A 25521-nucleotide genomic window follows, 5' to 3' on the forward strand; every position below is an offset into this window, starting at 1 on the left:
TGTAGAAGATTGTAGTTTAGTCGGGCAGCATGGTCGGCGCAGGCTTGGAGGGCCGAAGGGCCTGTTCCTGTGCTGTACATTTCTTTGTTCTTTGTTCTTCGTAACACAAAACCATTGACCACTGAACAGATCCTAGAGGAATACAAAGATGTGTTTAGAGTTTGTATGTCTACCTGGAGGACATCATTTAGAAGTAGGTAAGAGTGTAATGCCAATTCAGCATCTTCCGAGAAGAGTTCCAGCTGCTCTCAAGTCAAACCTAAAAAATAAGATAGAAGAGCTGGAAAAGAGGGGAGTAATCAAGAAAGTGACAACTCCCACAGACTGGATTAGCAGCGAGGTCACAATGAAACAAGTTGGAAAGCCGTGAGTATGCTTAGAGCCAATGGATCTAAATAAAGTGCTGAAGAAATCTCACCATCCCATGCGGACCATCAAAGGAAATTGTTGCAACTTTCCAAGACAAAGATCTTTATTCTACCCTAGATGTGAAGAGTAATTTGGGTTCAGTGAAGCTGGATGAAAGCAGCAGCTTTCTAATGAAATTCTGGACACGGTGTAGGGACACAGGTTGTTGTGCATGTCATTTGCCATTTCCACAGCTCCAGAACTGGCAATGCAGTCAACAACAGGTTGTCAGTGACCTTCCTGGAGTGAAAACCATCGGAAATGATCTAGTAATCTATGGATGTGGAGACACAATTTGGAGACTGTCCAAGAGAATTTAATAGGGCTGCTAAAGAGAGCTCGCCGGATGAACCTGAAACTGAACGAGAAAAACTGCAACTGAAGATACCTGAAATCAAGTACGCAGGTCATGAACTGACATTAAAATGTCTTCGCCGGGATCCTGACAAGGTGAGAGGTGTAGCACTGATGCAAAACCAACAGATGTGAACGCAGTGGACGATTTGTTGGATTCATGAACTATTTAGCAAATTGATTGCCTAATTTGGACAATATCACTACACAACTGCCTCCCCTAATGGGTCTCTCCTCTGCCTGGTAACAGTCTGCAAAACACTCAATATCTCTGGAGATAGCCATCATGTAATATTAAGGAATTATGGCTTTTCCTGAGCAAATTCATAAAGGGTCAAAGCACCATCGTCTCCTGTTCCATTTCACACTGACTGTTAATGATGTACGATTAAAGTGCCACCTTACAATGTTGAGAAAAACACACCTGTCGTGTTATGCTTCTTGACGTAGCATAAGCTGCTTCCTTGATGTACACTCTGACAAAGGAAGGTTCAGACTTGGAGATAGCTTTAACACATTTATTGAACCGTTAACAATTCTCCTACTTGAGTTCAACTCTCTTGCTAATCTAACTAACCAGTCTGCTCTAATCCATGCGATGGGTGTGATGCTTCCCTGATCTGCTCCTGTCTCTCTGAGTGTCGCCTATGGAAAGAGAAAGAACATGTGTGCCTTGTCCTTTTATATGGGTAGTCCCCTTGTGGTAGTGTCACCTCTGGGTGTGTCTTGACTACCCATTGGTCGTGTCCTATCTTACTGACCTATTGGTTGAATGTCTGTGTGTCATGATGTCTCTGGTGCTCCCACTAGCGTTTATTTAGTTCTAGTGTATTTACATTAACCCCTTGTGTATTTACAGTGCCCTAGTGTATCAACATTAACCCCTTGTGTATTTACCGTGATGCATATCACCACAACACCCAGGCCAACTGCTTCTGTATTTATTCACATGAAATGTTTGTAGGAACATTGTGATGCTGTGCTGTGTCGGAACAACTGCCCATTACAGTTCCATCCAATTTGCACCTTGCAGATCCTAATTCCCCACATCAACAGGACCAGTGAGGCCATTTATAATAAGCTCAGTGTGCTCCAGTTACAGCAGACCATCCCACAGGTAAGTGACAAACAGCTTCATTGATGATCCAGTGCTAATGACGGATACTGTATAATCTGGCAGTGGGTCCTTGAGAAGAGGAAAGTTCAGATCCTCTCACATCTGTTCAGTGTAGCAAGCCATTGCTATTACAGTCAGGGTGGGAATTTTGCCTTCCATTGCCAATCCCTGAACTCCAGGGATGAATTAAATTCTGGCTTCATGAACTGTCAGGCTGGCTCCCACTAAAGCTGGATTTTCAAAACGGGTTTGGGGAATGGGTGCTCTGATCCGAGTCCCACATCAGTGGCACAGCACAATTTTTCAAATGTAAAATGTCGAATTGGCCTGAGGGTGGGTTCAGCACCCAATCAGCAGCACTAAGAGCTGCCTGGAGGTGGGACAAGGGTTTAGGGGACCCTTTGAAGAGGTGATTGGTAGCTATGTGTGGGCATACCCTTCGCTGAGAAGGGTGCTGATCGGGCCAGCATTGGCACGGGAGGATATCCACGGGTGGCACCAAGGTTTTCTGATGCTGCTGGCGCTTGGGGCGGGGCATTATGTAAGAGGTGAGAAACTCTCTTCCTGGCCTGCAACAGAAGAAAACTGCCTCGAGAAACAAAGGACGTGGATAGAGGTCACCGTGGACCTCCAGTACAGGAGCAGGGACGTCTTGCTGCAATTACACAGGGCCTTGGTGAGGCCACGCCTGGAATACTGTGTGCAGTTTTGATCTCCTTATCTGAAGAAGGACGTTCTTGCTCTAGAGGGCGTGCAGCGGAGGTTTACCAGACTGATTCCTGGGACAGACATATAAGGAGAGATTGAGTTGGTTAGGATTATATTCTTTGGAGTTCAGAAAAATCAGGGTTCTCATAGAAACCTCTAAATTTCTCAGAGGACGAGACAGGGTAGATGGAAGAAGCATGCTCCTAATGGTGGGCGTGTTCAGAACTAGGGGTCACGGTCTAAGGATACGGGGTAGACCATTTAGGACTGAGATGAGGAGAAACCTCTTCACCCAGAAAGTGGTCGACCAGTGGAATTCATTGCCACAGAAAGTAATTGAGTCCAAAACCTTATATGTTTTCAATAATCAGTTAAATATAGCACTTAGGGTGAAGGGGATCAAAGGATATGGGAGAAAGTGGGATTAGACTGTTGAGTTGGATGATCAGCCATGATCACAATGAATGGCAGAGCAGGCTCGAAGGGTTAAATGGTCTCCTCCTGCACCTATTTTTTATGTTTCAATGAAATTGCACAACCAATTTGTCCATCCTTCAAATGTTTAAGCTACTGCTAAAGGATGCAGGAGTTGTGGATAAAGAATGTGAATCCCTTGTTGAACAGATGTATCACATCTCAATGTGATACATGTATTAAACATTGGAAGACATTGGTTTTAAGTGTCCCATTAATCCGAGAATTTAACTAAGAGGTAGCCAGGGACCAGAAAGTGTGGGACAAGGATTGGAGTAGTTATCTGTGTGTGGGTGTGACAACTAGGCTCAGTATATCTAACATAATAAACAAGGACAGATTGACAATACTGGATAAAGTTATGGAAAAGTGGGTCAACCAGGCCTTGAGTCAGCAGCAAAATGTTTAACAGATAATAGATTTTGATTTGCCATTTAAGAATTGAGGGACATATGTCAGAATTTATATATTATAGTGATGCATGTAACTGCAGAAAATATGTCCAGCAATGGCTTGTGTGAGGAAACATTTCCATAATTGAAGAAATGTTACACAAAATACTGGCCAATCAGCCAGGCTGCAAATTAGAAACTACATTGGCATGGGCAGTCCATGTAATAAATTCTGTACAGATAACCGGGGGATATAGCCCACACCAATTACAGTATACAGCCGGAATTCAAAGCGGCCTTCATGTGACATGACAGTCCTCCACCATTAGACAGAAAGACTACTTTCTCCATTCAAAAGCATTATAGGTCGGCAAATAAAGTGTTTATCAAAGCTGAAGTATCAGACAAAATTAGAGCTTTAACGTGGTTCGGGACCCTCCTGTGTCCCCGGACTGTGCCTGTGACTACCGGTCTTCCGGCCTTGTCCCAGAGCGTGTCGCAGACCCAAGTTGGGGAGTCTGAACACCGTCAATCGGTGCCATTTATGGCCAAATTATCTGAACGGGCGCTAACACTGTGGATAGGCCTGGCATTGTTCCTATATGGGGCATTTGCGTGCTGATCCCGTTGCTGGTTCGGGGGGCATTGCATTCTCAGGCGTAATGTCCCTTCTGTCCACAATTATAGCATTCCTGTGCTTTATGGTGCTGTGTGTCATTTCTATCTTGATTTGCCCATGCGGGGTCTTGATGTGTCCTTACTGGATCCATGTATGCTTCTACCTTCTCCTGCTCTGCCTTTTTATGTCGGGATTGTTCCCAAGCTCTAGAGAGTCTCTTCAGAACCCACACTTCATTGTGTGTGGCGTCTGAGGGGTCATAAATTGCACATGCTTTTTGTCCTGCCTCTGTGGCGTGGGAGACTAGAGTACGGGTCCATTTGGCCGTATTGTCTGCAGTTAAATGGGCGCAGGCTAATTCTCCAAATACTGCTGTCAAGTGTATCCAGAGGCATCCAGCAAATGCTGTTGGATGCTCTCCTTTCTTCTACCTACATCGGTCGAGTCCTTCTACAGGATCTCCTCTATTATAGCCAATTGCATCTAGGATGGCTGTTTTCATATCCTGGAGGCTACCTCCTCCTACATTTTGTGGGTCGGGAAGGGCTGAGCTAACAGACGGGTCAAGGCTCATTACTATGAGTTTCACTTCTTCCTGCTCATCCAGACCGCACATGACTGTCTGTTGCCTAACTCGCTCAAAGAAATGGTGTGTGTCTGATGTGGGGTGAATGGTTTCTATTTTATCGCGGGCATCCCTTAACTGGGTGATGGTTAGTGGGGTGGTGTACACAAAATCGGGTTGGTCTTCTGTCGGTACTCTGCATTGCGTGGTGATTGGATTTGTGGGGTTGTGTGCTGCCTGTGCAGTCGGTGGTGCGGGTGCTTTCCTTTTCGGGGCCTGGGGGGCTCTATTTTGAATCTCTGTTCCATTTACGTATCGATGGACAGTTTCATTAAGTTCCTGCCAATCGGGGCCATCTTCCTGGTCTAAATTTCATCCAAAGGTGTCTCTGAAACCATTTTGCACTGAGAGCAGTGACTGTAACCGTGAAATTTGCTGCCTGCATTTGGCGTGGTCTACCGAACTCTGCCTTTGTTCCGTTGTGGAACTGTGGAGTGCTCATAGGGCTGCCTTTTAAGTCCTCGCATTAGGACATAGAACATAGAACGATAAAGCGCAGTACAGGCCCTTCGGCCCATGATGTTGCACCGACATGGGAAGTCAAAAAAACAAAAGCCATCTAACCTACACTATGCCATTATCATCCATATGCTTATCCAATAAACTTTTAAATGCCCTCAATGTTGGCGAGTTCACTACTGTTGCAGGAAGGGCATTCCACAGCCTCACTACTCTTTGCGTAAAGAACCTACCTCTGACCTCTGTCCTATATCTATTACCCCTCAGTTTAAGGCTATGTCCCCTCGTGCTAGCCATTTCCATCCGCGGGAGAAGGCTCTCACTGTCCACCCTACGTAACCCCCTGATCATTTTGTATGCCTCTATTAAGTCTCCTCTTAACCTTCTTCTCTCTAACGAAAACAACCTCAAGTCCATCAGCCTTTCCTCATAAGATTTTCCCTCCATACCAGGCAACATCCTGGTAAATCTCCTCTGCACCCGTTCCAAAGCTTCCACGTCCTTCCTATAATGAGGTGACCCGAACTGTACGCAATACTCCAAATGCGGCCGTACCAGAGTTTTGTACAGCTGCAACATGACCTCATGACTCCGGAACTCAATCCCCCTACCAATAAAGGCCACTACTCCATAGGCCTTCTTCACAACCCTATCAACCTGGGTGGCAACTTTCAGGGATCTATGTACATGGACACCGAGATCCCTCTGCTCATCCACACTTCCAAGAATTTTACCATTAGCCAAATATTCCGCATTCCTGTTATTCCTTCCAAAGCATTGATTCTTTAATTGCTCTACTTGGTGTTCCGTTTCTTCCCTTACCAAAACTGCGCGTTGCGTGTCTTGGTAGGCCTTATCGTATTGTGTCTGAAAGCTGCTTAGGTGAACTATACAAGATTGGTGTGCCCGTTTGACATCAGCCATCTCCTTGTCCTTCGCTGCTAGCTGCTCTCGGAGTTGATCATTTACTTTCTCGCATTCGCTAATGTTTTCCTCATTACTCTTCTCTTTCTCTACAAGCTGTCTGCGGAGCATCCTCACGACCTCCTCGGTGCCTCGCAATTGTGCCAAACCGGACATGATTGCCATCGGCTTACGAACTTTGCCTAAACTCTTTTCATGGATCTCGGTCAGGTTATCCCACCAAGTTTGTCCTGTACTACCAGGACCTGTCTCTTCATTTTCACAAAGCCCAGACCATAGAGGCCATCCTTTCACCTTAGGTACTTCCTAATTTCCTCTTCCCATATGGGACACTGCTCTGCTCTATTGGTCCTGTGGGTACATAAGGCGTTCCATTGCCTTCATTGCCATTTCTACGATTATGTCTTTTCCTACCGTAATCTCTGTATCTCTACCGTAATCTCTGTATCTCTACCGTGAATTTGGGACAGGGGGGAATAAAGCGGTGATGCAAACAGCGGGTATGGCTTAAGCTATTTTCCGGTTCACACAACTCCCGAAGGTTTTACGCAACAAAATCTAATGAGTTTACCTTATATCCCTGTTAGTACGCATTCAAATTACTACACACTTCCGAATCTTGGAGGTTTGATCAATACTGGTCTTACACTTGTGGTTTCTTTCACTTTTCCAATTGGGTTCCTAATTCAAACATTTTGTGGGTTCTCTCGGAGTGACAAAATCACTTCTGGGTCGAGTCCCATCAGAGGTCGACAATAATGTTGCTATATTTGCTTGCTATAAATATGGCAGTAAATAAGGTTGCCCTTCTTTTGTCTAGATATTGATATTATATTGCTTTCAGAGTCGCCAGTTATCAAATTATACCGCCACAAGGTTCAACCGGATATCGATCAACGACCCAACAACCAGTTAGTTAGTTCAAGTTCAATAATACTTTATTCACACACAAGATTAACTTATACCTGCAACATAAACACTACGAGCTAAATTACACGTAACACTACGACAACCTGTACTTAACTTCAGGCACCCGGCTTAGGTCAGAGGAACAGTGGCCTTTGTTCGAATCTGGATCTGCTGGGTCTGGAGAAGTACCTGCTGCTCAGCTGGGCTCATCCGTCTGGTAGCGAGCGTTGAACTTGGACTTGCTTCTGGTCGTGGTGCTACAGTTGGAGATAGATGTTGCCAGAGCACCAGGTCTAAAAGAGATTGAACACATGGCAGTGTCTCTCTTTATCCTTGGGGGTTTTGCGCTCTTTTGGGCGGCCCTTAGCTTTGGACCCAATAATTCGGCAGACTTCGATCACTGCCTTCGATTTGAGCCAATAAAGGGGCGGGTGCCTTGATGGCTGGGCGCGTCCTAAGCGATCATTGACCTTGCTGTTTATGCTTCCTGAGTAAAGGGAGTGGCGCCAATGTGTCTGGAATTGTATCGGATACCTGAGTACCAGTCCTTTGTCTTAGGGAAATGGGTCATTAGAATGCAAATCGGCTGGGGGTGTGGGGGTGTGGGGGTGGGGGGGGGGGGGGGGGGAAGAGACACTGGCCAGGGGCACAGACACCGCAGCAAATCCCTCCTCTCACGGCCACACTTTGCCTGCACCCCCTCCGTGATACATACGCCGCATTATGGGGTGGGGGCCCTGGGTTGGCAGTAACACATCATCCTGGGAGGATGATGTCAACCCCCTCTGCGATGAGCTCCGGTGCTCCATATTGTTTGACGTCTGACACTTATCCACGGTCGCACTTTCCACCATCCACCTGAGAGATCCCCACATGCGAGCTGGCCATTCCATCACACCGTGCCATCGAGTCCCAGGGTTGATGGTGATGGGGACAGTTGGGTGTGGGGGCAGGAGCTGAGGGTGGGGAGCCCAGCCCACCCACAATGTCCACCCATTCCCCACACCCGCGCACTCTCTCTGGCCAGCACAGACCAGCCCATCTGACAGAGCACCGAGGCAGGTTGTAATAGTGTGAACACTCTCCCACTCTCCCTCGCGGGGAGAGTCCAGACGACCAAAATGAACGTGCTGCCCAGGTACCTCTTCCTACTTTGATTCATCCCGATCTACATCCCCAAAGGCCTTTTTCAAAGCACTAGACAAACTAATCATGGTGTTCGTATGAAGGACGAAGAATGCTAGGATCCCAAAGAAGGTCCTACCATAAACAAAGTCGAGGGGAGGGCTAGCCCTCTCAAACCTATAATTCTTCCACTGGGCGGCGACGTCCGAGCGAGTAAGGGGATGGATCAGGGAGCCAGAAGCCGAGTGGGAGCGCGTAGAGGTGGCCTCTTGCAAGGGGACCTCCCTCCGGGCCCTCGCCATGGCGGCACTCCCATCCCCACCCAAAAAACACTCCAGCAGCCCGGTGGTGATAGCCACCCTCCAGTCCTGACCAAAATGTCGGACAAAGCTCCCATCTGCAACAACCATAGGTTCACACCAGCGCTGACTGACGCCACCTTTAAAATGTGGGGACAGGACAGATGGACACTGACAGTCAGGGACCTATACACCGGCGGCAGGGTCGCGACACTGGACGAACTGACAGAGAAATTCCAGCTGGCCAGAGGGAAAGAGTTAAGGTACCTGCAACTCAAAAACTTCCTACGACAGGAGACAGGGACATACCCACAACCGCCACGACAGACACTACTGGAAGAGTTACTGGACGCAAGCATCCTAGATAAAAGGAAACTGTAGCGATATGTACGACCGACTGGTAGAAGGGGCCAACACCATACTGGACGCAACAGGAAAGAAATGGGAGGAAGACCTGCGGATCGAAATAGGGTGGGGACTCTGGAGCGAAGCACTGCATAGGGTCAACTCCACCTCCACCTGCGCAAGGCTCAACCTGACGCAACTAAAAGTGGTACATAGAGCCCACTTAACAAGAACTCGTATGAGTAGGTTCTTCCCGGAGGTGGAGGACAGATGTGAACGGTGCCGAGGAGGCCCGGCCAACCACGCCCACATGTTCTGGTCTTGCCCCAGACTTGTTGGGTACTGGACAGCCTTCTTTGAGGCAATGGCCAAAGTGGTGGGGGTGAGGGCGGAGCCATGCCCGAAAGTGACGGTCCTCAGGGTATCAGACCAGCCAGATCTATTCCTGGGGAGGAGGGCCTTGCCTTTGCCTCCCTGATCGCCCGCCGTAGAATCCTGTTCGGCTGGCGGTCAGCAGCAACACCCAAAGCTGCCGACTGGCTGTCCGACCTCACGGAATCTCTCCAAATGGAGAAAATCAAATTCGCCATCCGAGGGTCAGACGACGGCTTCCACAGAACGTGGGAGCCATTCACCCAATTGTTCCGAGACCTGTTTGTGGCCAACAAACAAGCAGAAGAATAGCCAGGTAGCCAGGAACCAGGGGAAAGTAACCGAGGGGGGGAGGGAGGGATAGACCGGGCTTTTTTTGGGGGGGGGGGGGGGGGGGGGGAGAGGCAGCTAAACCTAAGAAAAAGGAAAGGTGAACCACAGGAGAAGGGGAGGGGGAAGGGGGCAAGTGGAGCGGACGGGGGGGAGAAGAGGGAGGAGACAGGGAACAAGAGAGGGGAACCAGAGAGGTGGGGGGGAGGCAAGGGAATAATAACCGGAAGGAGGGAGAATGGGAAACAATAACAAACTTGGCAAATCCAGGAACAGAGAGCAAGGGATACACGGGTGCAAAACGGGACGAACGGCAAAGCGGAGGTCCATCCAAGATGGCGGCTCCCATTGGTCGCACATGGCAGGGGGTGCACAAAATGGTGGCACCCGTCCATCGAATGTGGCGTCCGCTGGACAAGATGGTGACGCCCGAGGGCCGCACGTGGCCCTGGAGTAGGAAGATGGCGGCACCCGCTGGCCGCACGGGGACCGTGGAAAGGTTTGTGGTGGCGGTCCGCATTCGCCGCCGGAGACCGCGGCGACCGCACGGGCCTGGCATACCACCACGAAGTGGCCCTTTTTACCGCATTCCTTGCAGTTGGATGCGCGGGCTGGGCAGCGCTGCCGGGGGTGCTTGGCCTGCCCGCAAAAGTAGCAGCGGGGCCCCCCGGGGTTGCCAGGCTGCTTTGCAGCACAAGCCTGTGGGGGGATGGGGGATGTCTCGGGGTCGGCTGCGTTCCATGCTGCCCAGGGGGCTGCTGCGCGGTCGGGAACGTAAGCGCGGGCGTTTCTTGAGGCCACAGCCAGGGAACTTGCAAGGGCCCGTGCCTCCTTGAGGCCTAGGGTGTCTTTTTCCAGCAATCGCTGGTGGATTTGGGAGGACAGCATACCTGCCACGAAAGTGTCCCGGATCAAGAGTTCTGTGTGGTCGCTCGCCGAAACCTGCGGGCAGCTGCAATTTCTCCCCAACACCAGGAGCGCACGGTAGAATTCTTCCAGCGATTCCCCAGGGATTTGTCGCCTCGTTGCTAGCAGATGTCGGGCGTAGACCTGGTTTACCGGGCGAATATAATGTCCTTCTAGCAGCTCCATTGCTGCGTCGAAGTCTTCCGTTTCCTCGACGAGGGTGTAAATCTCCAGGCTCACTCTCGAGTGCAGGACTTGCAATTTCTATACTCCCGTGGGTGTGTTTTCGGCCGTTCCGAGATATCCTTTAAAACACGCCAGCCAGTGCTTGAAGATTGCCGCTGAGTTCGCCGCGTGGGGGCTGAGTTGCAGACACTCCCGCTTGATTCGGAGCTCCATCCTTTTAAATCTAGCTTATTAAATTGATGCACGATCATTGACCACTAAAGCGAGGTTGTAGTCCAACTGAAGGCTTTAATAAGCTAGATGTTTCCCCCAGCAGCTCAGGTACAGAATGAAGGCTGCTGGGGCGGCTCGGGCTCTTATACCCCGCCTTGCAGGGCGGATCTTGACCAATAGGAAACATACAATATCTACCAATGGTGTTCCAGCATTACCAGGTACCGTAATACCTCTACACAGACTACCACACCAACACCGCGCGTTGCGTGTCTTGGTAGGCCTTATCGTATTGCGACTGAAAGCTGCTTAAATGGGCGAGACAAGATTGGTGTGCCTGTTTGACATCAGCCATCTCCTTGTCCTTCGCTGCTACCTGCTCTCTCAGTTCCCTGTTTTCTTTCTCATATTCATTCACGTCCCCTTCACTATTCTTGTCTCCCTCTTCAATCTCTCTACGGAGCGTCCTCACGACCTCCTCTGTGCCTCACAATTGTGCCAAGCAGGACACGATTGCCATCGGCTTGCGAGCTTTCCCTAAGCTCTTCCTATGGATCTCTGTCAGGTTCTCCCACCAAGTATGCCCTATACTTCCGGGACCTGTTTCATCATTCGCACAAAATTCACTCCAAAGGGGCCATCCTTTCCCTTTGAGATATTTTCTGATTTCCTCTTCCCATATGGGACACTGTCCTACTCTACTGGTCGCTGCGGCCTCGAATTCTTGGGGATTCATAAGGCATTCCATTGCCTTCATTGCCATTTCTATCGCTATCTCTGGGGTCTCTACCGAATTTGGAACAGGGGGTGATAAAGTGGTGATGTAAACATGGGTACGGCTTACGCTAATTTCCGGCCAATAAACTACAGACAGTTTTACGCAACAAAATCTCTCAGGTTTACCTTATATCCCTGTTAGTACGTATGCAATAACACACTTCCGAATCTTGGTGGGTTGATCAGTATTGGTCTTACGCTTGTGGTTTTTCCTGTTTCCAAGACTCGCTGGGCCGAATGGCCTCCTTCTGCACTGTAAATTCTATGAATTGCATTCTAATTCAAATTTTGGGTTCTCTCGGAGCGACAAAGCCATTTCTAGGTCGAGTCCCGTCAGATGTCGCCAGTAATGTTGCTCTGTTTCTCTGGTTATAAATATGGCGGTCAATATGGTCGCCTTCCTTAATCCTAATTATGTTTGCTTTAGAGTCGCTAGGTACCCGAATACTGATCAAAGAGCCAATACACCAGTTAGTTAGTTCAAAGTCAATACTATTTATTTACACACACAGTAATATCTACTCATGCACAAAGTACTACAAACTAAACTATCTCTAATGCTAATGCCTAGACTTAGCTTCGGGTGCCCACTCAGTCAGAGGAACAATGGCCGTTGTTCGGATCTGAGGCTGCTGGGGTCGAAGTGGTAGAGGGGAACAGCTAAGGTTGTCCGTCTGGTAGCGAGCGTTGACCTTGGACTTACTTGCTTCTGGTGTAGCTGGTGTAAGGGTCTCTCCGCTTTGAGAGCCAAATCCAAGAGAGCGATTCTCTCGTGGGGGTTCCTTCTTATACCCGGAGGGGCTTCGCGCGCTTTTGGGCGGGCCTTAAACTTATCCCCAATTAATTGGGCCGCTTCTCGATCACTGGTATTGATCTTGACCAATAAAGGGGTGGGTGCCCTGATGGCTGGGCGGGTCTATGTGGCTGTTGGCCTTGCTTTGTTTGTGCTTTCGGTTGGGGAACTGGCGCCGGGATGTCTGAAACAGTATCGGTTGCTTGAGTGTCTTTCCTTTGTTCCCGGAGGTGGGCCATCAATATGCTAATTGACCTATTTCAATTCCATCTGGGAGCTGTTCCTCCAATATGCATACAGGCTCTGTGCCTGCTTGTTTTCCTAACATTGTCCACAGTTCCCGACATTCTTTGCGAGCGTCCATTTTGTATTCTGGAAGTGGCCATCCCAGATGGCTACATGACTCATCAGGAAGTTGCTGCCTTGTGGATAGGAGATGCGTGACGTAGAGTTTGTTGACCGGCCGGATATAGTGTCCTTTCAGAAGCTCCATAGCTTCAGTGTAAGTGGGTGCATCTCGGATAAGGGGAAAAATCTCGGAGTTCACCCGTGAGTACAGGATCTGAAGCTTCTGTGCGTCCGAAGGCTGTCAGTCGCTGATCTGAGGTTGCTTTCGAAGCAAGCTAGCCGGTGGTCGAAGGCCAACTTGAGGGTGCAGCTGTAGGCGATCTGGCTTAATGCGTAGTTACATCGCTGTAATATCTCTGCTTAATAAATTGATGAACTATAAATTACGACGAGACGAGAATAGAGAGTAATCGAGGCTTTATTAAGCAGAGATGTGTTGCCTCCTGCAGCTGCTGCCATAAATGGGAGCAGCTCGGTGTGTGCACACACATTTATACTCCACCTACTGGACGGAGCCAGCAGGCAGGGATCTACTCCCGTACCTGTAGTACAGGAGCCTTACCTTATACAAGTATTATACAAACAGTGGTGACTACCACATTGCCGCCCTATTCTACCTGCTGCTCCAGGGACAGGAAGGTGTGGGTGGGAGATTTTGAGGTGCTGTGGTGTTCCTGCACCTCCCCTATAGGAGTCACCGACATGGGTCCCATCACTTCCTCCTCCCTAGGGGTGCCCGACGGCCCCCAGGCTACTCTGTGAGACCGGTGTGGGAGCAGAGCTATCAACTGAGGCTCCACAGGCACCTGGAGCTGCCAGTCCTGGAGGCCCACTCTGGACTTGACCATGGTCCACACACTCGCGGTCATGGAGCACAGAGAGTGGACCATCTCCGTCTGGGACTGCGCCACATCATCCATTGACTGTGCCACCACCTTCTGGGCCTGTGTCACATCAGCCAGTGATGCGCCATCTCCCTCTGGAACTGGGCCACCTCCCTCCGTGTCTGTGCCACATAGGCCAGCACCTGGGCAATGCCGGCGACACTCCCACCATGGCCTGCTGTGACTGGGCCACGCTCAGGAGCGCCGCTGCGATGTCCAGGTGACTCTGGCACATGGCTGTCTGTGAGGCGGCAGCCCTGTCCTGGTCCTTGGCCAGCACCAGCACAAAATGCCCCAGGCCTTGGACATGCTGATCCATGTAGCACGGTAGCATTGTGGATAGCACAATTGCTTCACAGCTCCAGGGTCCCAGGTTCGATTCCTGGCTTGGGTCACTGTCTGTGCGGAGTCTGCACATCCTCCCCGTGTGTGCGTGGGTTTCCTCCGGGTGCTCCGGTTTCCTCCCACAGTCCAAAGATGTGCAGGTTAGGTGGATTGGCCATGATAAATTGCCCTTAGTGTCCAAAATTGCCCTGTGTTGGGTGGGGTTACTGGGTTATGGGGATAGGGTGGAGGTGTGGACCTTGGATAGGGTGCTCTTCCCAAGAGCCGGTGCAGACTCAATGGGCCGAATGGCCTCCTTCTGCACTGTAAATTCTATGATAGCCAAAACCCTCGCTGCCAAAGCCTCCACCATGGATGCCACCTGTGCGGTGATGACCTGAATGGCACACATGGTCGGCACCACCTCCTACTCCTGCAGGTGTTTGGACTCCTCCACCTGCAGCTGCAGGTGTTGGGTAATCGCCGACAACCCCTCATGTAGGCCCTGGCTCTACGACTTCATCTCCACAATGGATGGAACTGTCCGTTCCAGAAGCCCAAAACCTGTCTGGACGGCAGCTAGTCCCTGGGATCGGTCTGTCTTCCAACTGTCCGCCCCCTCGGGTGTTCCTACCTCCACCTGCTGTACCGGGTCAGCTGTGCGGTGCGCACCGGAGAGTGTCCCAGGAGCCCAAACGAGGTGAGTGTCTCTGAGATGGTGGAGGGTGTTGGAGACAGCTGTGTCAGGAAATCTGTGTCATCCTCCGACTCGAGCTCCGGGGTCTCTTGAATCTCGGGCAGAGGGCTGGTGTCCGAGCTGCTCTCAGCATCACTGCTCAGCTCACGGGGGGCTCCGGCTGTGGCACTGGCTGGGGGAAACCAGGTGGACAACCCCATCGCCAGCAGGTCCTACAAGTAAGACTTGTGTCTTACAAGACATAAGTCAAGATGCATGATTAGATCATGGGCCGGTGTTGGGGGTGAGGGTGGTGTGGGTGAGGGTGTTGTGGGGGTGAGGGTGGTATGGGAGTAATGGCGGTGTTGAGTGGGGGGGGGGGGGGTTGACACATGTATCACAGAGAACCGCAATTCAGCAGGGTCTCACTTCCTCGCTCGCGGCCGAACTCCACCTTGGCGACCTCCCTTTCTATCGGGCTGTCAATCACGTCCAGGGCCCTTTGCTCTACCACGGTGAGGGTCTGCAGGCCCAGTAGTCCCCCTCCAGTTTTCTGCCGCTCCCGGTGGTTGGGCTGCCTTCTCCTGGGACCCCCCGCAAATGGAAAACAACAGGATTAGGCAGTCCAGCACATGCTGCACAGTGGGTGTGTAGCTGATGGCCTCAGTGGCCAGGGCACCCAGCCATGGCAGCCGGTATGGATGTTGGCATGTGGGGCAGGGTGGGGCTTCGACGGTCCTCTGGGTTGTAGGTGGGAGAGGTCATGGGTCGATGGGACGGGGTTATTGCCAGGGACACAATGTTGCCCACTCACCCTGGCCGCCTTGAATCGGTCGTGCAATTGTTTCCGGCACTGGCGAGCGGTGGCAGCTGGCAGCCTCCTTTCCAGGCTGGGCTACAGGGTCGGCCGCCTCTCCTCCACCCCCTCCACATGGGTCTCCAGCTCGGCGTCGGTGAAGCGTGGTGCCGCGCGTCTTGCTGCCATCTTGTTGGCTGAGATGGTGTGTGTGGAGAAAGAAGAGTGTTTATGCAGCTGCAGCTTGTCAGCCTCCTGAGTGTCAATTGCGAAACTGGCGAATCCCGCGCCGTTTCTCATTGAAATTGATTGTGTTCCACGTGACACCGGGCTAGCCCCTCAAGAAGAGTGGAAACTAGTGCTTGTGCTGAACTATAGTATCACAATCAACAGATGCAGCCCATCAGAGTATTTTGGCTGTACGGTAGCACAGTGGTTAACATTGTGGTTTCACAGCACCAGGGTCCCAGGTTCGATTCCGGCTTGGGTCACTGTCTGTGCGGAGTCTGCACATCCTCCCCGTGTGTGCGTGGGTTTCCTCCGGATGCTCCGGTTTCCTCCCACAGTCCAAAGACATGCAGGTTAGGTGGATTGGCCATGATAAATTGTCCTTCGTGTCCAAAAAGATTAGGAGGGGTTATTGGGTTACGGGGATGGGGTGAAAGTGAGGGCTTACGTGGGTTGGTACAGACTCGATGGGTCAAATGGCCTCCTTCTACACTGTATGTTCTATATTCTGCTGTGTAATTCATTCAATGTTTAACACCCCTTTGTACTCCAGTCCCAGTGTACTCCCATCAGCCCCAACTTTCCTCCGAAATCACCAAAACTGCGATGTCAGCTTGTAGGATTTGCGTGAGATGAGGAAGCCTGCCGAAGGTTGCGGTGGAGCAGGCAGCTGGATGTCATTTGCCAGCGGGAGACTCGCTCCAGCTGTCGTGTTTGTAGCACTGTAACATTCCAGCATTTCATAACTTGTGATGAATACTCTTGTGTTCTCAGTTTGATTGGCTGAAGTATATGAAGCTGGTGATCAATGCCGATCTCTACCCTGAGCTTTCACACATCAACACATCAGAAGAGGTCATTGTGCATGTTCCCCAGTATTTCAAGGATTTGTTCCAGCTGTTGGACACTGTGGACAACAGGTAAGGTTAATGTGATGGAAGATTTAAATTCCATTATTTGCGTACGTTGCTTTATCCATGGATCCTTGCATACTTCAGTTCACCCACTCCCTGATGTTGAATGAAGTAACTCTGTCCAATTCTGTCACCCGATTCCAGAACAATTGCTAACTACATTGTGTGGAGGATTGTGTACAGGAGGCTCGGAAATCTCAGCCATCGATTCCTCACAAGGCGCCTTCAGTTTCTCAAGGTAAGTGCTGACAGTTGGAATTAGCGGCATAGAGAGAATGTACCCAATTGCATCGCGCATATGCAGCGTGTACCCCATTGGATCTCACACACACAGTGTGTACCCCATTGTATCTCACACACACAGTGTGTACCCCATTGTATCTCACACACACAGTGTGTGTACCCCATTGTATCTCACACAAACAGTGTGTATCCCATTGTATCTCACACACACAGTGTGTACCCCATTGTATCTCACACACACAGTGTGTACCCCATTGTATCTCACACACACAGTGTGTGTATCCCATTGTATCTCACACACACAGTGTGTACCCCATTGTATCTCACACACACAGTGCGTACCCCATTGTATCCCACACACACAGTGTGTGTATCCCATTGTATCTCACACACACAGTGTGTACCCCATTGTATCTCACACACACAGTGTGTGTACCCCATTGTATCTCAGACACACAGTGTGTACCCCATTGTATCTCACACACAGTGTGTACCCCATTGTATCTCACACACACAGTGTGTACCCCATTGTATCTCACACACAGTGTGTACCCCATTGTATCTCACACACAGTGCATATGCCATTGTATCTCACACACACAGTGTGTACCCCATTGTATCTCACATACAATGTGTGTACCCCATTGTATCTCACACACAGTGTCTACCCCATTGTATCTCACACACACAGTGTGTACCCCATTGTATCTCACACACAGTGTATATCCCATTGTATCTCACACACACAGTGTGTTCCCCATTGTATCTCACACACACAGTGTGTACCCCATTGTATCTCACACACAGTGTGTGTATCCCATTGTATCTCACACACACAGTGTGTGTACCCCTTTGTATCTCACACACACAGTGTGTACCCCATTGCATCTCACACACAGTGTATATCTCACACACACAGTGTGTACCCCATTGCATCTCACACACAATGGTATCTCACACACACAGTGTGTACCCCATTGTATCTCACACACAGTGTGTGTACCCCATTGTATCTCATGCACACAGTGTGTACCCCATTGTATATCACACACAGTGCGTACCCCATTGTATCTCACACACAATGTGTGTACCCCATTGTATCTCACACACACAGTGTGTACCCCATTGTATCTCACACACTCAACGTGTAACCCATTGTATCTCACACACAGAGTGTGTACCCCATTGTATCTCACACACAGTGTGTATCCCATTGTATCTCACACACACAGTGTGTATCCCATTGTATCTCACACACACAGTGTGTACACCATTGTATCTCACACACACACAGTGTGTATCCCATTGTATCTCACACACAGTGTATCCCATTGTATCTCACACAAACAGTGTGTATCCCAATGTATCTCACACACACAGTGTGTATCCCATTGTATGTCACACACAGTGTGTATCCCATTGTATCTCACACACAGTGTATATCCCATTGTATCTCACACACACTGTGTACCCCATTGTATCTCACACACACAGTGTGTACTCCATTGTATCTCACAGGCAATGAATATCCCATTGTATCTCACATACACAGTGTGTACCCCATTGTATCTCACACACAGTGTATATCCCATTGTATCTCACACACAGTGTGTGTACCCCATTGTATCTCACACACAGTGTATATCCCATTGTATCTCACATACACAGTGTGTACCCCATTGTATCTCATACACAGTGTGTGTACCCCATTGTATCTCACGCACACAGTGTGTACCCCATTGTATCTCACACACAGTGTATATCCCATTGTATCTCACACACAGTGCGTACCCCATTGTATCTCACACACAGTGTGTGTACCCCATTGTATCTTACGCACACAGTGTGTACCCCATTGTATCTCACACACAGTGCGTACCCCATTGTATCTCACACACAGTGTATATCCCATTGTATCTCAAACACACAGCGTGTACCCCATTGTATCTCACACACAGTGGATATCCCATTGTTTCTCACACACACAGTGTGTACCCCATTGTATCTCACACACAGTGTGTGTACCCCATTGTATCTCACACACACAGTGTATATCCCATTGTATCTCACACACACAGTGTGTACTCCATTGTATCTCAAACACACAGTGTGTACCCCATTGTATCTCACACACAGTGTATATCCCATTGTATCTCACACACACAGTGTGTACCCCATTGTATCTGACACACACAGTGTGTATCCCATTGTATCTCACACACAGTGTATATCACATTGTATCTCACACACACAGTGTGTACCCCATTGTATCTCACACACAGTGTGTGTACCACATTGTATCTCACGCACACAGTGTGTACCCCATTGTATCTCACACACAGTGCATACCCCATTGTATCTCACACACAGTGTATATCCCATTGTATCTCACAAACACTGTGTACCCCATTGTATCTCACACACAGTGTGTGTACCCCATTGTATCTCACACACAGTGTATATCCCATTGTATCTCACATACACAGTGTGTACCCCATTGTATCTCACACAGTGTATATCCCATTGTATCTCCCACACAGTGTGTGTACCCCATTGTATCTCACACACAGTGTATATCCCATTGTATCTCACATACACAGGGTGTACCCCATTGTATCTCACACAGTGTGTGTACCCCATTGTATCTCACGCACACAGTGTGTACCCCATTGTATCTCACACACAGTGCGTACCCCATTGTATCTCACACACAGTGTATATCCCATTGTTTCACACACACACAGTGTGTACCCCATTGTATCTCACACACACAGTGTGTACCCCATTGTATCTCACACACTCAACGTGTAACCCATTGCATCTCACACACAGAGTGTGTACCCCATTGTATCTCACATACAGTGTGTATCCCATTGTATCTCACACACACAGTGTGTATCCCATTGTATCTCACACACACAGTGTGTATTCCATTGTATCTCACACACTCATCATGTACCCCACTGTATCTCACACACACAGTGTGTACCCCATTGTATCTCACACACACAGTGTGTACCCCATTGTATCTCACACACAGTGCGTACCCCATTGTATCTCACACACAGTGTATATCCCATCGTATCGCACAAACACTGTGTACCCCATTGTATCTCACACACAGTGTATATCCCATTGTATCTCACATACACAGTGTGTACCCCATTGTATCTCACACACAGTGTATATCCCATTGTATCTCACACACAGTGGGTGTACCCCATGGTATCTCACACACAGTGTATATCCCATTGTATCTCACATACACAGGGTGTACCCCACTGTATCTCACACACAGTGTGTGTACCCCATTGTATCTCACACACACAGTGTGTACCCCATTGTATCTCCACACACAGTGCGTACCCCATTGTATCTCACACACACAATGTGTACCCCATTGTATCTCACACACAGTGTATATCCCATTGTTTCTCACACACACAGTATGTACCCCATTGTATCTCACACACAGTGTGTGTACCCCATTGTATCTCACACACACAGTGTGTACCCCATTGTATCTCACACACTCAACGTGTAACCTATTGTATCTCACACACAGAGTGTGTACCCCATTGTATCTCACACACAGTGTGTACACCATTGTATCTCACACACACACAGTGTGTATCCCATTGTATCTCACACACAGTGTATCCCATTGTATCTCACACAAACAGTCTGTATCCCAATGTATCTCACACACACAGTGTGTATCCCATTGTATGTCACACACAGTGTGTATCCCATTGTATCACACACACAGTGTATATCCCATTGTATCTCACACGCACAGTGTGTATCTCATTGTATCTCACACACAGTGTGTATCCCATTGTATCTCACACACAGTGTGTGTACCCCATTGTATCTCACACACACAGTGTGTACCCCATTGTATCTCACACACACAGTGTATATCCCATTGTATCTCACACAGTGTGTGTACCCCATTGTGTCTCAAGCACACAGTGTGTACCCCATTGTATCTCACACACAGTGCGTACCCCATTGTATCTCACACACAGTGTATATCCCATTGTATCTCACACACAGTGCGTACCCCATTGTATCTCACACACAGTGTGTGTACCCCATTGTATCTCACACACAGTGTATATCCCATTGTATCTCACATACACAGTGTGTACCCCATTGTATGTCACACACAGTGTATATCCCATTGTATCTCACACACAGTGTGTGTACCCCATTGTACCTCACACACAGTGTGTGTACCCCATTGTATCTCACGCACACAGTGTGTACCCCATTGTATCTTACACACAGTGTGTACCCCATTGTATCTCACACTCAACGTGTAACCCATTGTATCTCACACACAGAGTGTGTACCCCATTGTATCTCACATACAGTGTGTATCCCATTGTATCTCACACACACAGTTTTTATCCCATTGTATCTCACACACACAGTGTGTACCCCATTGTATCTCACACAAACAGTGTGTACCCCATTGTATCTCACACACACAATTTGTATCCCATTGTATCTCACACACACAGTGTGTATCCCATTGTATCTCACACACACAGTGTGTATCCCATTGTATCTCACACACACAGTGTGTATCCCATTGTATCTCACACACACAGTGTGTATCCCATTGTATCTCACACACACATTGTGTGTATACCTTTGTATCTCACACACACAATGTGTATCCCATTGTATCTCACACACACAGTGTGTGTATCCCATTGTATCTCACACACACACAGGGTGTACCCCATTGTATCTCACACACACAGTGTGTATCCCATTGTATCTCACACACACAGTGTGTATCCCATTGTATCTCACACACACAGTGTGTACCCCATTGTATCTCACACACACAGTGTGTACCCCATTGTATCTCACACACACACATTGTGTGTACCCCACTGTATCTCACACACACAGTGTGTATCCCATTGTATCTCACACACACAGTGTGTATACCATTGTATCTCACACACACAGTGTGTACCCCATTGTATCTCACACACAGTGCGTACCCCATTGTATCTCACACACACTGTATATCCCATTGTATCTCACACACACAGTGTGTACTCCATTGTATCTCAAACACAGAGTGTGTACCCCATTGTATCTCACACACAGTGTATATCCCATTGTATCTCACACACACAGTGTGTACCCCATTGTATCTCACACACAGTGTGTGTACCCCATTGTATCTCACACACACAGTGTGTACCCCATTGTATCTCACACACAGTGTATATCCCATTGTATCTCACACACAGTGCGTACCCCATTGTATCTCACACACAGTGTATATCCCATTGTTTCTCACAAACACTGTGTACCCCATTGTATCTCACACACAGTGTGTGTACCCCATTGTATCTCACACACAGTGTATATCCCATTGTATCTCACATACACAGTGTGTACCCCATTGTATCTCACACACAGTGTATATCCCATTGTATCTCACACACAGTGTGTGTATCCCATTGTATCTCACACACAGTGTATTTCCCATTGTATCTCACATACACAGTGTGTACCCCATTGTATCTCACACACAGTGTGTGTACCCCATTGTATCTCACGCACACAGTGTGTACCCCATTGTATCTCACACACAGTGCGTACCCCATTGTATCTCACACACAGTGCGTACCCCATTGTATCTCACACACAGTGTATATCCCATTGTATCTCAAACACACAGTGTGTTCCCCATTGTATCTCACACACACAATGTGTACCCCATTGTATCTCACACACAGTGTGTGTACCCCATTGTATCTCACACACACAGTGTGTACCCCATTGTATCTCACACACTCAACGTGTAACCCATTGTATCTCACACACAGAGTGTGTACCCCATTGAATCTCACACAGTGTGTGTATCCCTTTGTATCACACACACAGTGTGTGTACCCCATTGTATTACACACATTGTATCTCACACACACAGTGTGTGTATCCCATTGTATCTCACACACAGTGTGTGTATCCCATTGTACCTCACACACACAGTGTGTGTATCCCATTGTATCTCACACACAGTGTGTGTATCCCATTGTATCTCACACACACAGTGTGTGTACTCAATTGTATCTCACACACACAGTGTGTACCCCATTGTATCTCACACACACGCAGTGTGTGTACCCCATTGTATCTCACACACACAGTGTGTATCCCATTGTATCTCACACACACAGTGTGTATCCCATTGTATCTCTCACACACAGTGTGTACCCCATTGTATCTCACACACAGTGTGTACCCCATTGTATCTCACACACACAATGTGCACCCCATTGTATCTCACACACAGTGTATATCCCATTGTATCTCACACACACAGTGTGTACTCCATTGTATCTCACACACAGTGTGTACCCCATTGTATCTCACACACAGTGTGTATCCCATTGTATCTCACACACACAGTGTGTACCCCATTGTATCTCATACACACGCAGTGTGTGTACCCCATTGTATCTCACACACACAGTGTGTATCCCATTGTATCTCACACACACAGTGTGTATCCCATTGTATCTCTCACACACAGTGTGTACCCCATTGTATCTCACACACAGTGCGTACCCCATTGTATCTCACACACAGTGTATATCCCATTGTATCTCACACACACAGTGTGTACTCCATTGTATCTCACACACAGTGTGTACCCCATTGTATCTCACACACACAGTGCGTACCCCATTGTATCTCACAAAGACAGTGTGTATCCCATTGTATCACACACACAGTGTATATCCCATTGTATCTCACACACAGTGTGTACCCCATTGTATCTCACACACACAGTGTGTACCCCATTGTATCTCACACACAGTGTATATCCCATTGTATCTCACATACACAGTGTGTACCCCATTGTATCTCACACACACAGTGTGTATCCCATTGTATCTCACACACACAGTGTGTGTATCCCATTGTATCTCACACACAGTGTGTGTATCCTATTGTATCTCACAAACACTGTGTACCCCATTGTATCTCACACACAGTGTGTGAACCCCATTGTATCTCACACACAGTGTTTATCCCATTGTATCTCACATACACAGTGTGTACCCCATTGTATCTCACACACAGTGTATATCCCATTGTATCTCACACACAGTGTGTGTATCCCATTGTATCTCACACACAGTGTGTGTACCCCATTGTATCTCACACACACAGTGTGTACCCCATTGCATCTCACACACAGTGTATATCCCATTGTATCTCACACACACAGTGTGTACCCCATTGTATCTCACACACAGTGTGTGTACCCCATTGTATCTCACGCACACAGTGTGTACCCCATTGTATCTCACACACAGTGCGTACCCCATTGTATCTCACACACAGTGTATATCCCATTGTATCTCACACACAATGTGTGTACCCCATTGTATCTCACACACACAGTGTGTACCCCATTGTATCTCACACACTCAACGTGTAACCCATTGTATCTCACACACAGAGTGTGTACCCCATTGTATCTCACACACACAGTGTGTACTCCATTGTATCTCACACACACAGTGTGTATCCCATTCTATCTCACACACACAGTGTGTGTATCCCATTGTATCTCACACACAGTGTGTATCCCATTGTATCTCACACACACAGTGTGTGTATCCCATTGTATCTCACACACACACAGTGTGTACCCCATTGTATCTCACACACACAGTGTGTATTCCATTGTATATCACACACACAGTGTGCATCCCATTGTATCTCACACACACAGTGTGTATCCCATTGTATCTCACACACTGTGTGTACCCCACTGTATCTCACACACACAGTGTGTATCCCATTGTATCTCACACACACAGTGTGTATCCCATTGTATCTCACACACAGTGTGTACCCCATTGTATCTCACACACAGTGCGTACCCCATTGTATCTCACACACAGTGTATATCCCATTGTATCTCACACACACAGTGTGTACCCCATTGTATCTTACACTCAGTGTGTGTACCCCATTGTATCTCACACACACAGTGTGTATGTACCCCACTGTATCTCACACACAGTGTATATCCCATTGTATCTCACACACACAGTGTGTACCCCATTGTATCTCACACAGTGTGTGTACCCCATTGTGTCTCACGCACACAGTGTGTACCCCATTGTATCTCACACACAGTGCGTACCCCATTGTATCTCACACACAGTGTATATCCCATTGTATCTCACACACAGTGCGTACCCCATTGTATCTCACACACAGTGTGTGTACCCCATTGTATCTCACACACAGTGTATATCCCATTGTATCTCACATACACAGTGTGTACCCCATTGTATGTCACACACAGTGTATATCCCATTGTATCTCACACACAGTGTGTGTACCCCATTGTATCTCACACACAGTGTATATCCCATTGTATCTCACATAAACAGTGTGTACCCCATTGTACCTCACACACAGTGTGTGTACCCCATTGTATCTCACGCACACAGTGTGTACCCCATTGTATCTTACACACAGTGTGTACCCCATTGTATCTCACACTCAACGTGTAACCCATTGTATCTCACACACAGAGTGTGTACCCCATTGTATCTCACATACAGTGTGTATCCCATTGTATCTCACACACACAGTTTTTATCCCATTGTATCTCACACACACAGTGTGTACCCCATTGTATCTCACACAAACAGTGTGTACCCCATTGTATCTCACACACACAATTTGTATCCCATTGTATCTCACACAC

At 48.4% G+C, this 25521-nt stretch overlaps 1 protein-coding gene across 4 annotated transcripts in view; it reads left to right on the top strand.

Annotated features, from left to right (window-relative positions):
• phex (phosphate regulating endopeptidase homolog, X-linked) overlaps positions 1-25521 on the top strand; it is a 691216-nt gene that overhangs the window by 385407 nt on the left and 280288 nt on the right. For all 4 annotated transcript variants that reach the window (XM_072514452.1, XM_072514453.1, XM_072514455.1 and 1 more), the window contains exons 9-11: positions 1796-1879; positions 16366-16511; positions 16650-16743. In XM_072514452.1, the coding sequence (XP_072370553.1) occupies positions 1796-1879; positions 16366-16511; positions 16650-16743 (324 nt within the window). The remainder of the gene's footprint in view (positions 1-1795; positions 1880-16365; positions 16512-16649; positions 16744-25521) is intronic.

This window comes from Scyliorhinus torazame, chromosome 8 (assembly GCF_047496885.1).
Source record: "Scyliorhinus torazame isolate Kashiwa2021f chromosome 8, sScyTor2.1, whole genome shotgun sequence".
Lineage (NCBI taxonomy): Eukaryota > Metazoa > Chordata > Chondrichthyes > Carcharhiniformes > Scyliorhinidae > Scyliorhinus > Scyliorhinus torazame.